The sequence below is a fragment of the Daktulosphaira vitifoliae genome, unplaced genomic scaffold (genome assembly GCF_025091365.1).
Source record: "Daktulosphaira vitifoliae isolate Bord-2020 unplaced genomic scaffold, ASM2509136v1 Scaffold_1, whole genome shotgun sequence".
In the NCBI taxonomy this organism is placed as follows: domain Eukaryota; kingdom Metazoa; phylum Arthropoda; class Insecta; order Hemiptera; family Phylloxeridae; genus Daktulosphaira; species Daktulosphaira vitifoliae.
In genome coordinates, this window is record NW_026099572.1 from 5,356,899 (window position 1) to 5,374,829 (window position 17,931).

Consider the following 17,931-nt stretch of genomic DNA (forward strand, 5'->3'; position numbering starts at 1 on the left):
TATGAGGGAAAATGACCAATTTTTTGGACAAAATTGAGTAACCCCTCAATTTGTGTGAGTATTTTGCGAGAAATATCGTGGTATGATTTATTTTTAATTTTAGAGAAATTCGGGGGGGTTATTCCAAAATTCCTCCTATTTTGGAAAAAAAACGAGGTCNAGGGGTTATTCCAAAATTCCTCTTATTTTGGAAAAAAAACGAGGTCCTATTTTATACTCCACTAGGATACTCACTCATATATTACTATGGTTCGAAAGATTTACACCCTATATAATTATAATCAGAAACAAAAATATAACACAAACCTTNGGGGGTTATTCCAAAATTCCTCCTATTTTGGAAAAAAAACGAGGTCCTATTTTATACTCACTCATATATTACTATGGTTCGAAAGATTTACACCCTATATAATTATAATCAGAAACAAAAATATAACACAAACCTTTGCAGTCAACTGTCTTTAAAGTTTTTAAAATCACAATGCTCAAATCGCTGACTTACGCTGCATGAAACAATGTCGGAAGTCGCATCAAGTTTTTTTTCACCGATAGAATTTACTGAAGAACCAGAGGTTGCGTTGTTGGAATTTTACGGATGTAGTTCAATACCAAATATTGACAAGTCAAACAATACATTCACTTTGATAAATACAAATAACGAGCTTCTTGAAAATAACATACAAATTAAAGTGCCTGAAGGAACTTATAAACTTGGATATATTAGTAAATATCTAGAAAAACGTCTTCAGTCGTAAAAAAGTCTCATTCATGTTGAAAGCTAATAAAAACACTTTAAAATCTGAATTAAAGTGTAGTCGACAGATAGATTTTAGCGTTGAAAATAGTATTGGCGGTATTTTAGGCTTTCATCGAAAGATGCACGACGTAAATAAAATATGTATTCGGATCAAGTTGCTAGCATAATTAATTTAACTAGTATAAAAATAAATTATAACGCTGCTTATGGTGCTATTAACAACGGAATTCCGAATCATACGGTTCACGAGTTTAATTCAGGAGTGCCAGCTGGTTACCGCATTGTTGAAAATACTTAAAGCCGTGGGGGACGGCTTCCGTGGCCGCACTCGTACACGATGTACCGTCGTTGAGGTTTTCCCTGTGAGGAAGAACCGACCAACCAATCACGTGCGGGTGCAGCGACGGGGACACCAGCGTAATGTCCACCACCGAGCTCGAAGGGTAACCCTCGAACGTCGGGGTGGAGCCCCTGTTGGCCGACATCAAGTCCAACGGGTCCTCGCCGCGCTGGTTCGTGTCTGCCGACCTCCAGACCTGGGAGTGAACGTTGAAATCTCCGGCCACGAGCTCCCCGTAATAAAGTATTTCCGGAATACTTTCAAAAGTTAAGTTGAAAAAATTAGTTTTTTGTGAAAAAGTTGTCATATTGAGTCCCCCCTTTAGGCAGTTAAAGGGTCAGATTTCTAAAAAAAATATACAAAATGATAAGTAAGTACTTCACGTATCTATTTATAAAAAAAAATATATTTATTTGGTCATTTTTAAAAAAGTTATGACAGTTTTAATTTAAAAAAATTAATGAAATGTCGAAAATTTGTGATTTTTTAATTTGTAATTTTTTTAGAGATTTCCCCATTTACGGGAAACGAGAGAAATTTTTTCCATTTTTGAGGATAATGTCTTCGATTAGATACAATTTGTGATATTTTGACGTGTTGTTGATAGAAATTGTTTCAGTGAGAGTTCAGAAAAAGTGGTAACAGACAAAAAAAACACATCATAGAAAAATGAATATCTTCTCAGCTTCGCACCGAAGCTCAAAAAAAATTTTCAACGACAATTATTCTATCACAAATCGGCTGTTAGCAAAAAAAATACTTTATTTCGATTTTTAAAATGTTCCGGGACGTATATGTTCATCAAACCTATATCATAAAAATAGTTTTTGATGACAAAATAAAAATATTTTTACTATTATTCTGAATTATACATACTAATTTGATGGCACTTTATACATATACACATTACAGAGTCTCCAAGGTCGGCTTACCGCCCCGTGCCTGAAAATAGTGTAAAAACCTAATTTGTATCTGACTGTAATTAATAGACACTTCGACTTCGTATTCATCGTGGGTGGGATTACTAACTCGTTGCCTCAGTGTGCTATTAAAGGTGCTTACCAATTAATTTGTTTTTATTCCTCAACCTACATTTATTTCTTTATATCTACTTGTCTTTATTGATCTGAACCCTTGAACTATATAACTCCGATACCACCTTGCACCACTTTAACTCTCTTATTGAGTTACTACAAAGTGACGCACAACAACAAAATTGGTTAAATTTTACCAAGGGTCTTTTTCGAACATTATTAATAAATAAAGTGTGTATTATTTTTGGGACTTATTTCAAATATTGATTGACAAAAATTATTCAATTTCACGCATAAACTTATTTTAAAAAATATTTGTATATACACAGAATGGAACAGATATAACTGACAACTCATATAACTTATGATCTACCTAACATATTGTAATTTTTTTTTAATCAATTTGTACAATATAGAACTATATTTAAAATATATTATGTTATTTTTTGCAATTAAAAAAATATTTTAAAAATTAATTTTTTTATTAACATTTTTTTTTAAGATTTGAAGATAGCCATTTTATAAATAAGTTTCAAAGAAAAATTTTGATACCAAAAATTCTTATTTTAATTCAGTAGTTATGTTATACAGCATTCTAAAATTTTGATTTCAGAATGCTGTATAACATAACTTATTCACTTATTTCACTTATTCACTACTATTGACGTTTAAATTTATGGAACATGAACCTATTAAAATAAAAATTCAATTTGTTTTAGAAAACGTATTTATAATTTTTTAATAAACTTAATATTACTACTACTTGTTTGTACATGTCAATTACAAATACTTATTTAAGTGCTAATAATTTACAAGAAAAAAAATGGCGTACTTTTAGCAGTAAATAACATAATAAGTGTTTACTTTCGTACTTTACATAATATGGACTAACATTTGATACCATAGGGAATATTGTAAGAAAAAAAACCAAAATTTAACTTATTTCAAAATGCTGCATAAACGTAACTGTTGAATCAAAATAAGACTTTTTGGTATCAAAGTTTTTCTTTAAAACTTATCTATAAAATGGCTATCTTCAAATCTTAAAAAAAATTTTAATAAAAAAATAAATTTTTTTTAATTGCAAAAAATGACATAAAATATATTTTAAATAAGTTCTATATTGTTCAAATTGATTAAAAAAAAATATATAAAATGTCATATAGATCATAAATTATATAAGTTGTCAGTTAGATCTGTTTCATTCTGTATAATATATTCTGTATGAGAATAGCATTGATTAAATTATTATTGAGTATTATAAAATTATTTTACACACATATAACTTTAAAAAAAATAAAAATTTTTTTAGATATGCGTAAATCCCAATATCAGAGGAAACAAGTGATATTATTATAGAAGGTGTGCCAAAATAGCATAGGTCTACTTTAGATTGGATAAATAAATAATAAAAAAAAAAGTCTGAGTTAATTAGAGAAAAAAAATGAACAACGATAAGAATTTTCTGATTTGAAAATAACTCTAATTTGACATTTTATAGCAGAAGGAAGAAAAAATCCTGAGAATATAGTCAAAACCTCAATAATTAACAATTTTATCATATGTAATAAAAAATTATTTTTTAAACAAAATACATCTTCAGATGGTATAAATTATCGAATAATTCATTTTTAAAAACATTTAATAGAGGAGCTAATATAAATAATTGGAATGAAAAAGACAAACTCCAATATTTAGTTGCATTTATAAAATGCTCAGACTTAACTTTTTATTATAATTGAAGAATTATTCTTATTTCAACTAATTATTGATAAATTATCATTGAAATAATTGATTAAATTTTAAAATAAAATGTCATATCACAAGAAAAAATATATATATATAAATATAAGAAATATATTTAATTTTGAATTCACCAGTTATTAATTACTTTTTAGGACCATCCCATATACCTCTTTAGGAAAAGTGCCGTCGGAATACATCTAACGATAAAAAAAGTCATACTGACAACTTACCCTCAATATTCAATAAATATCGTTATCACTTCCAAAGTACTGGTCTTAAATTTGTTATCAATAAGTGTTTTTCTTTATTAGATCATTTACAATTTTAGAAGCTAGTTAAATGTGTATGATAGCTTTACTTCAGTTTTTATTACAAATTATTTAGTTTAAATTTACATGTAATTTGTAGTTTTACATCTTTCTACTTTTTGAAATAATTAAATTATCTACAAGATGAACATTTTTTTTAATTGTAAAAAATGACATAAAATATAATTTAATTATAGTTCTATATTGTTCAAATTGATTAAAAAAAAAAAGTATAAAATGTCATATAGATCATAAGTTATATAAGTTTTTTAACATTTTTTTAAATTATAATTGTTTTAATTAAACATACATTCGTGAAATTATTAATTTTATCAAGTTATCTCAGCTTATAATATGAATAAGTAAATAAAGTTCTTGTATAATTATAAAGAATAATGCAGTTATCTCAATAATTGTAAAATGGTAAATCTTTCTTTGTATTTTTTTAACACTCGCCACGTGTTATTATCTCGCGTATTCCGTCGTCTATGGCCTTGAGACTAGATGGTCGTAACGCATTCACCCCACCCCGCTCACCGCTCGTCGACAACAATATTTTCCTGTATAATTTTATATTTTTAGTTTTCGTACTCGTACACTAGAGTGTCCCTTATTTTTAAAATGTTGAAAAGTCCTAACTCTTACTCCCCAAATTTTTGTGTATACATGTAAAAAATACCTTTAAAAAATTTCAGGTCTATCAGACAACTTTTACCCGTGCCGACTTGGAGTTCAAAATCGACCGAAAGAGGTAGTTTTTTAGTCTTTTGCAATTAACTTGAGAATTTGTACTCCTACAAAAAAAATCATTGAAGTTAAATTGTAGATCTAATTGTTTAGCATAATTTATATTCTTACAATTTTTCTTCTAAATCCATTATTTTTCGATAAAAATTATATAAAATGTATTAATTGTTGATATTACCGAAATTAGGATATTTACAAATATTTTGTCTTATCTGGCGAGTATTTTATGATAAAGCTTAATATTTCATACAAAAATTGTTTAAAATGAAGTTTTCCATACAAATCGTTATTAACTTATTTTTTATTTGACAGTTCGTTTCATTGTTACAGATAAAATAATTCTAAAATATTGTCTAATAATTCTAAATTTAGGTTTTTTTAAATAGGATCCACTTCATTGGAGTGCTAATGATAGCTATTTACTTGCAAGAGAAATTGTTAATTCATTAAATGTTGTGAATGACTCGGCAGAGAGAGAGCAGTAAAACTCATGGAAGAATATCATGGCACTTTAACTGCTAACGATGAAAAGGCTGAATTACTATTGCGTTATGTCCAAGAACACAGACGACTTTACCCTAATTGTAACAAATTTTATCGAAAAATAATGGATTTAGAAGAAAAATTGTAAGAATATAAATTATGCTANGAGACATTAGAAAACGATTTTGAATCATGATATTTAGCGTAATTACAATATTACTCAAGATATTTTGAAATAAAATTATACTTAGAATTATTTTATCTGTAACAATGAAACGTACTGTCAATTAAAGAATAAGTTAATAACCATTTGTATGGAAAACTTCATTTTAAACAATTTTTGTATGAAACATTAAGCTTTATTATAAAATACTCGCCAGATAAGACAAAATATTTGTAAATATCCTAATTTCGGTAATATCAACAATTAATACATTTTATATAATTTTTATCGAAAAATAATGGATTTAGAAGAAAAATTGTAAGAATATAAATTATGCTAAACAATTAGATCTACAATTTAACTTCAATGATTTTTTTTGTAGGAGTACAAATTCGCAAGTTAATTGCAAAAGACTAAAAAACTACCTCTTTCGGTCGATTTTGAACCCCAAGTCGGCACGGGTAAATGTTGTCTGATCGACATGAAATTTTTTAAAGGTACTTTTTACATGTATACACAAAAATTTGCGGAGTAAGATTTAGGACTTTTCAACATTTTAAAATATATTTATATATTTTATATTATATATAGAGTGTATTCATTCCGATTACAAAGGATGATTCCCGTAATGTCATTTTTCGTCACTACCTCCATGTTCCGGGAGTGGGTAATTTACGCGTCTGCTGTTTTCCTTGGATGTGGTAGCCGTTTCTAAGACTCCCTCCCCGGAATCGTACCCTGATTTCCCCGTTACAACCATGATATTGATAGTAACTACTATCATAACATGAAACTAAAAAGTAAAATATAAATATAGTTTAAAAAAACACGCTTCTAAAGCACATCGAACTAAAAAGTTAAGAACCCAGCACAGGAGTGTCGCGGCACAGTGGTGACGTGGCATAGATAGATCAAGTATAATGATATCTGACAGTGATTAAAATCACTATAAAAAAAAACGCTTCGATGCAAATCTTTAGATAGTGTTTAATTTTAAAAAATTGGTGAATTATTCCAAAAGCTACATAATCTGCTAGTTCATTATTAATATCCTAATTAAGATAAAGTATGTCGAATTAAAAAGGAATTATTAAAAAATATTATTTCTCATAAAAAAATTATGTTGATCCATACACTTTTCAATAAGTTATAGCATTATTAAGTTAAAAATAAAAAAATAAAATCCAGAATTTTCACACAAAAGTAGAATTCGGTAGCCAATTTCACCCTGAACACAAAATAAAGTACGAAATTTTTTTTCCCATAATAAAGTGCATTACATTAGCTTTAATTTAAGATATATATAAAAGTGTCAGACTTACCGGAACACTTACAAAATTTAAGTTGAAAAAGTAAATTTTTTCTGAAAAAGTTGTCATTTTGAATCCCCCCCTGTGGGCAGGTTAAAAGTCAGATTTATAAAAAAATTATATCGAATGAAAAGTAATAATGTCATGCATCTATATAAAAAAAAAATTATATTGATATGTTCATTTTTGAAAAAGTTACGGCAGTTTTTAGTAAAAGAAATTGAAAAAATTTCGAAAATTAGCGATTTTTAAATTTGTAATTTTTTTGGGGTTTCCCCCATTTACGGGGAACGAGGGAAAATTTTTCAATTTTTGATGGTAACGTCTTCGGCTAGATACGATTTGTGATCTTTTGACGTATCGTTGAAAGAAATCGGTTCGTTGAGAGCTGAGAAAATGTGGTAACAGTCACAAAAAAAAACACATCATAGTAAAACCAATACCTTCCAGCTTCGCATCGAAGCTAAAAGGCACATTCCCAATTTTATTTTTATTAAAAATTTAGGTAGATTTTTGAATGCAGGATTGTTCGGTGTGGTATTATTAATTCCTTAATTTGAATGAGTTTTAAAATTTCAAAATTATTTTTCAGTCATGTTTTTCTTTAGCTTTTGCAAATAAAAATTATTCTATTTAAACACACTCAAGATAAAACCGAGATCAGTACAACAATATATCATATATAAATTATTTTCGTAAATTTTCCATTGTTTGGTTAATATGTTTATAATTATTTTCACAAGATGTTTGCATATATTACTACATTATAATTTTTGATTCATTTATATTTTTGTAATTATTTCGGTATATATAGTTATCAAAATTGTATGACATTATTTTAATTTTTATTTAAGATATTTTATCTAACGACTATTACTTATCCTGCAAGTGACGTCAAGAAATTTAATCATGATGAAATCAACATTGTGTTCAATCATAATTCTCACAGTTTATTGTCGTTTTTCCAATGCGATTGATTGGAATGAATATCCTAATGGAAAACTTATAAAGTCCGAAATAATATTTAGTGATCCCAATAATATTATATTGGGTGAAATAAACGATGGTAATATTACTATGGAGCAATATTACTTAGCAATGAAAATCAGGTCGTATAAATTATTATACTTGTTGGTAAATTATTGTAAACATACAATTACATTAGACTCGCCAAACCAAATTATAAGTATAATAAGTAGACCAATAAAGTATGTCATTGATTTCATGAAATATCATAAAATAGATATTTCTGATTTAGAAGTTCTTATGGATACTATTTTTTTAAATCCAAAAAATGTTGAAGCTGATGAATTTTTTACTTATTTAATGTTGTTTAAATTTGAAATATCTCTTTACGATTTATTATTAAATGATATCAAAAAATTCAATTTTGAATTATTAAAAAAACCTGAAATAGAAAATTTTGATCACAAATTTAATGAAGCAATTAATTCTTGGACATTCTTTGAAAATTTAAAAGTCGATGAAAAATCAAATGAATATATTCCTCCAAATTTTTTAATTAATTGTATGGAACCAAGGTTTTATTTTTATATTAAAATAATGACCGAGCACATAATTGAACCGTCAAAAAAAGTTGATAGTAAAAAAATTGAATGTGCTGTAATGTAACATTTTGACGTATCGTTGAGAAAAAGACTACAGGCACACAAAAAAAAATAATCAAACAATAATATAATTAATATTTGAAACTTAATTTATAAGTACACTTTTTCATTGAATGTTTAAAACTTATTACATAGAAAATAATTTTATTCATTATATATATGTAACTAATATTAATTAAAATAATGAATTACAGGGAAGTATAGTAACATTTATGTTGGCTTCTTATTTTCATGTTGATTTTCTATTTCAATAATCTTGTAGATGACCAAGAATACTACAAAGTGAATTTCCTCTAGATGTTATAAATGTCTTAATCCTAAACTGATTCTTCTACCACACTAAATCACTTCAATCGAATCATCTGGGGAATCAATTCATTCGTAAATTACTCATCCCTGCTTAGTACATACTAAAATAACAGTGTTACCTATGAACCGATTCTTTTTACCACGCTGAATCAATTCAATCAAATCTAATTGTCGAATCGATTCACTGAATTGATTCATTCGTGAATTACTCATCCCTAACTACTACACTTGTGTATGTTACACAAGTGTAGTAACATTCTGTATGTTACAGGATGGCCCACCACTCACTGACAACTTAAATAACTTTTGATCCAGTTAATATTTTTAGCTGATTTTTTTTTTAAATATTAGTTAGACGTTAGGTCTATAGCTATATCTCAATAATTAATTTTTTTACATTTTATTAAAAATATTAATTATTTTTAAATTTTAAATAAAATGTAAAAAAAAAATCTAAGATAGCTATTTTGTAGAGTAGAATTTAAGAAAAATTTTAGTAAAAAAATATCTTATTAATATTCAGTAGTAAATATTCTGTAGCGTTTTGAAGTTTGTGAAAATTTGAATTTTCATGTACTATTTTACGGTATTAAACATTGAAATACGTATTGAGAAAAGGACAGAAGAAAACGCTATCTTTTCAATATACTTTTGAATGAGAGTGATAAGTAATAATTGCCTTATCTAATTTCTTATCATGGTATTAATGCCAAGTTTGTAATGTATACACATTATCATCATATGTATACACAGTAATCATGAAAAGATAGCGTTTTCTTCTGTCCTTTTCTCAATACGTATTTCAATGTTTATAACCGTAAAATAGTACATGAAAATTCAAATTTTTACAAACTTCAAAACGCTACAGAATATTTACTACTGAATATTAATAAGATATTTTTTTACTAAAATTTTTCTTAAATTCTACTCTACAAAATAGCTATCTTAGATTTTTTTTTTACATTTTATTTAAAATTTAAAAATAATTAATATTTTTAATAAAATGTAAAAAAATTAATTATTGAGATATAGCTATAGACCTAACGTATAACTATTATTTAAAAAAAAAATCAGCTAAAAATATTAACTGGATCAAAAGTTATTTAAGTTGTCAGTGAATGGTGGGCCATCCTGTAACATACAGAATGTTACTACACTTGTGTAACATACACAAGTGTAGTAGTTAGGGATGAGTAATTCACGAATGAATCAATTCAGTGAATCGATTCGACAATTAGATTTGATTGAATTGATTCAGCGTGGTAAAAAGAATCGGTTCATAGGTAACACTGTTATTTTAGTATGTACTAAGCAGGGATGAGTAATTTACGAATGAATTGATTCCCCAGATGATTCGATTGAAGTGATTTAGTGTGGTAGAAGAATCAGTTAATGGGTAACACTGAAATTTAGCTTATCTCACAATAAAAGCACACCTAAATACACAATGATCTACGATATCATTGTTATAGCAAACAATTCTAATTTTCGAAATACCATTAGTCCGAACCAAAAAATGGATAAGCGAGAAAACATCAGACCACTTTTCTGATTAGGAATATTTTTAACGGAATTTAAAAAAACAATGCATAATAAAAAAATGTTATATCTGGCCCCCCCCCAAATTACCAACAAGCAACTGTTACTATTTACTATCAAAAAAATAATGATCATAAAAATCGTTGTATAACTATTTGATCTTTTAGTGTCTAAACATTATCATAATAAAACATTTTTCTCTTAATTAAGTTCAATATGAATAATTATTGTTTGAATCACTGAATCGATTCAAAGAACCGATTCATTTAAATGATCTGATTCAAAAGAGTTGATTCATCTGATCGAATCAAATTTCTCATCACTAGTAGTAGTGTACTTAATTCATAAAAATGATAGAATATGTTATGGGGATTCGAAAAGTACTAAAATATTATTTATTACGTCGATTGTAGTTGACATAATCGCTATAAATATGAAAAAGAACTTAACAATTAAAAAAACGGTAGCACAGTGGGGTCGCGGCACAGTATGGACAACTATAGATGATATCTGACAGCGATTAAAACAAATATTATTAGAAATGCTTCAATAAAATGTTCAATAATTAATGCTTAAAAAAATTACTATATATGTATTTCATAATTAAAGAGCTACCTTCAACCTTTAACATTTTTTTGAATATATATATAAATAAGTATGTTCGTCAAATTAATAGTCTTTTATAAACTGTTAACAAATATTATTATATATTTTTTAAATCCAACCAGATCATTTTGCCTCAACCCACTTTTTTCTCAACAAATTTTTAATTTATCTATTTATCGATTAAACTAGATTTTTATCATACAATATACATACATTTTTCTTGTATAAAATACAGTTCATTGAATAAAATCATGTTATAAAAAAAATAACTAAAACTCTAATATTATGTATGATTTATGAATTTTAATTGGTACAAGATTTTATACAATCCACTCACCACTATCAACAACTTCATCTATTCAGCTGAGTTTTATATTATTTTTAATGTTATTTATTAATTGTTTTAATTGTTTTAATTGAGTTAACCTGTTTTGCATTATTCTGCTTCGCCGGCCATTCGTATTTAAGGGCAATCCGTTACCCCTAATATATGTGTTTATTTGTTATTTAATTATTGTCTACTCTCATTACTTATTGGATGTGTGAGTAGCCGTCATCCACCCAGATGACCCTTCTCCCGCTTCAAGAATAGCGATTTAAACAGGCTTAAAGTAAAAGAGCATTCAATGCCCCTATTGAACTCACAAAAAAGTATATAAATAAAAATCTGTACACGTACATATAGCACAGTGAACTTAAAAGGTATAAAAAATTGATTTAATTTTATAAAAAAAACTATACATTAACAGCCACAAAAGGCTAAGGAACCAGAGTTAGGCTCTGCCTAGACAATAAAAAATTAACTTCACATATGTATTATTATATTATTACTTATAATATTATTGAAAAAATATTCAATAAGTATTTACAAGAAAAAAATATTATTATATACAAGTAACTTTGAAAAAAAAAATAACTTGTATTAATATTAGCCTATAATATGATATTATCATTTGTACATGTATGTCACCTATTATAAATATACAAAACAGGACTCCCTTCTTTAAAAAAACAATATAACTAGTAAACTAGGGGATAAAATCCGATTATTGTACAGATTTAAAGTAACGCCTATATGTAAAGCCTTAATTATGTCCAGCCAATCCAATTTAACAATTAATTAAGATCTCTTGCTTCCAATATCATACATGGTACCACTACAATACTCTCCTCTGACTATAAAAACCGATTTTTTACAATTAAAACCAGTTCTTTAAGTAATAATGTCAAAATACAAAAAATTTGCAACACTCCACTCAAGAATCTCACTCTCTGAGACTTTTTAAAATTTTTATATACACTTAGAATATTTTTCAATTTAAAAACACTTTTCAAATTTTTGAAATTGAGATATTGTTCTTATTAAATGGAATTTAAAATTTTTAATGTGAATTTGTTTTAGTGAATTTTTAATTTAAGTTTATTTGTTCATTAAATCATAATGTTTTATTTTTTTTATCGTTTAAATAAATTCCAATTAATATTTTAAACATCAAACTCCTTAAAATAATTTTATTTTAACAGTATATCCAATCTAACTTTACATATACATTTAATGGTAAAAATGTATTGTGACATTTCTTACTGGGTATCTAGTCTTAGAGCTTAATTTCTTTGTCATAACAAATATCGCGCCGGTGGAAAAAGCTAAAGGACACAATTTTCTCAGTTTAAACTGAATTTTAAATCAATTTAATAATAATTTTATTGGACTCGAGTATTTTCATCGTATACATAATGGATATCTAGTCTCTGTGCTTAAGTCTTAGTTTAAAAAACATCGCGCCGGTGTGAAAAAAAACCAATAACACCAAAAACTGGTAAAAATTACTTTTTGCTCTTTTTTAAGTTTATTGTTTAGTACAAATCATAAATAATAATTGAATTAGTATGTAATATATATTTATGTTTATATAATAAACACTAAATATAAAAAACGGTAACACAGTTGGGTCGCGACACAGTATGGAAGTGGCATTATTAGATTATTTCAAAAGCAACAATAACTCTTATTCCCTTAATTTTATCCAGATTAGTTATTTGATTTATTATTATGATATATGAATAAATAATAATTATACTAATTAAATTTAGTATGAAATTGATATTCAATAATTTAATATTGTAATTTTTACGGAGATATTATAAAAATAATAAAGTAGTTATTATTTCTTTACTTTTAACGTGTATAAAAATTTAAAGAGCTTAACGCAATACATTTCAATAAAAAATGTTTGTTACTTATAATAAAGTTATAAGTTTTATACACTGGACTACAAGGAACTTTTATCAAAAAAAAAATGTACTTTTCTAAATCAACATTTCTCGATGTTTTCAAATATGCAATTAAACTTTTTCTATCACTTCTAAGTTTTAATATCATTACTTATTATTAAAAAGTAAGTATTTACATATAAAAAAATAATTAAGAACAAAAAAAAATTGTTTTAAATTAATATGTTAAAAATTAGGAAAATGACATATTTAACCTATTTTTATAATCTATTAAAGTTGTTTTTTGTGAAAGTTTATTGTTAAAAAAAATTAATTTATTACAATAACTTTTAGCTCAATTTGCTAGTTTGAAATTAATATCATTAAATAAGATATTTTATGAGAAATAAAAAAATTGTATCGTTAAGATTAATATGCATTCAGGAAATTTTATAATAACTATTTATAGTAAATTTATCAGAAAAGATCAATATTTTTTTGCATTTTTATCATAATAGATATCTTAAATAGAAATAATAGTAATCATTTCCTAGTAACTTTTGGTATTTAAAAAGATTCTACAATTGATATATGAACTAAATTCATTTTAATAATTTACTTTAACTAAAATAACTAATCAAAAAAAAGTTGTTAAAAAGATTTAAAAATCCATTGTTAATTCAGGAGAAACTAACAATCATTTATTTTTAGAAATTATTTATATAACAACATGTTACCAAAAAATTTGGTATATTATAATCTAGTAGTAGCACATACAAATAGAGTTAAGTATTATGAAATTACAAAGTAAAATGATTTAATTTTCTAATTGATACCTATCATATCGAACTTGATTCGTCAATAAATACTTTGAAAACTTATAAATGAATGATTTTAATTGTCTGTATGGAGAACATGGGATAAGTAACTGTTTAATTGATAAATTAGAATTTTGTTTCAATTTTTGAGGGTAATATCTTCAATTAGATACAAATTGTAATCATTTAACGTATCGTTAAAACAAGTAGGTCAAGTTAGAGCAGAGAAAATAAATGATAGTCTCAAAAATACCCTCTCACCATTGCATCGAAGTTAAAACCTAAAATATAGTATAATAATTTTAATATGAATAAGAAATTTCTTCTTGAAATTTGTTAAAATCAAAAGAGTTGAAAATTTATTCTAACTTGAAAAGAATTCAGAAGAAAATGCAAAAAATTCCTTGCCATACACGAGTTGGAACCTTGTACATCAAGCGCGTAAGACACAAGTGTTACCTACCGACAACCGTACGTCGTTTCCGTCGACTGAAAAAAATGGCAATTTATGCTAGTTTGAATTTCAAAGCTAATGGCAACCAAACCCAACGAAAAAAAAATTTACAATTCTTCAATACTATCAATAATATCAGACATTTTAAGTGTGCTATCAATACTCAAAACTCTATAAAATAGATTAGTTAATTACTTATATAATTAATTAAATTTAATGTAATGATTTTGTGAAATGTTAATAAAACGATATTTTGAAAAAAATACAAGTCCAAAAAAAAATTATAACGTTCATAGTCGCGTGGGAGCCAATACGACCCATTTCAACTTTGATGGATATTTTAAGTCATACATTTTTTTTTCGAAGGTATTTATTTATAAAAATTTATTCAATATTACTATAAAAACAATCTTCTAAATTTATATCTATGTACACCTTTAATGCAATATAACACATCCGTTTTTATTTATGTGGGGGTATGCTAGACCCCACGTGACTGTTTAAGGGTTAAATTGTAAACCTTATGCGCTTTTAATTTAATAACCTGTTATTATTATATTTTTAAAAAATGATACTTTTGACCGCCTAAATCGGCGTTTAATTCCACTGTGCGACGGCACCAACGTACGATTGCCGAGTGGGTAAAACTTGTGTTTTACAAGCTTTGGGTACGAGGTTCCAACCCACATATTGCAATGAATTTTTTGCATTTTTTCTTAATTCTTATTAAGTTAGAATAAATTTTTAACTGCTTTGATTTTTATCTCATTTAGATTCAAAAACTTCAATAAAGATCAAGGATCCCATCACAGTAGTCGCCACTCGCGAGAAGAAATTTTTTATTCATATTAAAATTTTTTTACTATATTTTAAGTTTTAGCTTCGATGCAAAGCTGAGAAGTAATTTTTTTGTGTATATCATTTATTTTCTTTGCTCTAGCTAGACCTACTTTTTTCAACGATACGTCAAATGACTACAATTCGTATCTAGTTGAAGATATTACCCTCAAAAATTGATAGAAAATTCTAATTTATCAATTAAACAGTTACTTATCCCATGTTTTCCATAAAAACAATTCAAATCATTCATTTCTAATGTTTTCAAAGTATTTATTGACGAATCAACTTTAATATGATAGGTTTCAACTACAAAATTAAATTATTTTACTTTGTAATTTAATAAAGTTTTTACTGAATTTGTGTGTACTACTACTAGACTATAATATTACAAATTTTTTGGTAACATGTTGCTATATAAATCATTTCTAAGAAAAATGATTGTTAGTTTCTCCAAAATTAATAATGGATTTTTATAATTATAATCAAATTTTATTATATGCTCAATTGAGTAAATCTTTTTAACAACTTTGTTTTGATTGGTCATTTAGTTAAAGTAAATCATTAAAATTAATTAAGTTCTGAATATTTCAATTGCAGAATCTTTTCAAAGACCAAAAGTTACTAGGAAATTATTACTATTACTGCTATTTAAGTTATCTATTACGATAAAAATGCAAAAAAATATTGAGCTTTTCTGATAAATTTACTATAAATAGTAATTATAAAACTTCCTAACTGTATATTAATCTTAACGATACAATTTTTTTAATTCTCATAAAATTTTCTATTTGATAATATAAATTTCAAACTTGCCAATTGAGCTAAAAGTTATGGTAAAATAAATTTTTTTTTTCATTATAACTATTTACAAAAATCAACTTTAAACGATAAACAAATAAGTTAAATATGTCATTTTCCTTATTTTTAACATATTAATAATCAAAATCAGTATTTATTTAAAACAATTTTTTTTTGTTCATAATTATTTTTTTTTATATATAAAAATACTATTTTTTAATAACATTAAAACTTAGAAGTGATAGAAAAAGTGTAATTGCAGATTTGAAAACAACGTGAAAATTTGATTTAGAAAAGTATATTTTTGCTTCTGATGAAAGTTCCTTGTAGTGCAGTGCATTTATTTATAGTAACAAACAGTTTTTATTGAATAATATTGTATTAAGCCCTTCAAATTTTTATACACGTAAAAGTAAAGCAAAATATAACTTCTTTATTATTTTTATAATTTCTTCGTATAAAATACAATATTAAAATATTGAATATCAATTTCATACTAAATTTAATAACTATAATTAGTATTTATTCATATATTATATTTTAAAATCAAAGAACTACTAATCAGGATATAATTAAAGAAATAAGTGTTGATGTTGCTTTTGGAATAATCCACCAATTTCTCTAAATGAAACACTATCTACAGATTTGCATCGAAGCGTTTCTTATGATAGTGATTTTAATCACTGTCAGATATCATCTATACTTGTCCCATCTATGCCTCGTCCNGATATCATCTATAATTGTCACATCTATGCCTCGTCCACACTGTGCCTCGATCCCACTGTGCTACCGTTTTTTTGTATCGCTTTTGAATTCTCATAAAATTTTCTATTTAATGATGTCAATTTCAAACTTGCAATTAAGCTAAAAGGTTATGGCAACATATTCAATTTTTTTTACTATAAAATTTCAGAAAACATTGATTTTTCATCACCATTAAAGGACCAAAAAAAATATCTTATATTTTACAACCTATCCTTATAATCTACCTGCAAATTTTCTTTTTTCTCTCGATGATATCCAAACTCTGTTGGGTTATCTAAAAAACAATTTCTCGAATGGTCCTGACGGTATCTCAGCATAATTATTACATAACTGCCGTCTTTCTCTAGTATACCCTATATTTTTGCTTTTCAGGCGTTCTAGATGAAGGTATTTTTCCTGAAGTATGGAAGACTTATTCCATTACTCCTATATTGAAATCCGGTGATCCGTCTCTTGTCTCTAACTACCGGCCAATTTCCATCCTGCCTCATATTGCCAAATTATTTGAATCTCTGGTCTATTCCAGTGTAAAGCGAAGTCTTAACCTTATCATCATTGATGAATAACATGGCTTCCGTCCAGGTAAATCTACCGTATCCTGCAATTTGTCCTTTACAATTTTTATTTTAAACAGCTTCGAAAATGATTATCAAGTTGATGCTGTCATTACGGACTTCAAAAAAGCTTTTGTTACAATTGACAATCGTCTACTTGTATCTAAGCTTGAAACTCTCGGTAATGATGACCCCTTACTTTCTTGGTTGAAGTCATACTTTGCATCAAGAAAACAATATGTTTTTGTCAATGGTGCTAGGTCCAACATTATTGAAGTTCCTTCGGACGTCCCCCAAGGTTGACACTACAGTTCTCTGCTGTTTATTCTTTATGTAAACTCTATTAATAATTACCTTTCTAATTGCCGAGTTTTCTTATTTGCAGATGACATGACAATTTTTACAAAAGTAGCATCTCCCTCTGATTGTTTGTTATTGCAAGCAGATCTTAATTTCTTTGTTTGCTGGAGTAATCGGGTTAGCCTCACACTTAATATAAGTAAATGTTATATTATGAC

At 26.4% G+C, this 17,931-nt stretch overlaps 1 protein-coding gene across 1 annotated transcript; it reads left to right on the forward strand.

The window, feature by feature from the left end:
* Positions 1-515: 515 nt before the first annotated feature.
* Positions 516-17,716, forward strand: LOC126896078 (uncharacterized). The gene is made up of 2 exons (XM_050668525.1): positions 516-751; positions 17,494-17,716. The coding sequence occupies exons 1-2, from the start codon at positions 516-518 to the stop codon at positions 17,714-17,716; spliced, it is 459 nt and encodes a 152-aa protein (XP_050524482.1).
* The last annotated feature ends 215 nt before the right edge of the window (positions 17,717-17,931 follow it).

Coding starts and splice junctions, on each gene's coding strand:
- LOC126896078 (XM_050668525.1), top strand. CDS start 516: ATGTCGGAAGTCGCATCAAGTTTTTTTTCACCGATAGAATTTACTGAA. Junction 752..17,493: donor CTAGAAAAACGTCTTCAGTC/GTAAAAAAGTCT, acceptor TATTTTAAACAG/CTTCGAAAATGATTATCAAG.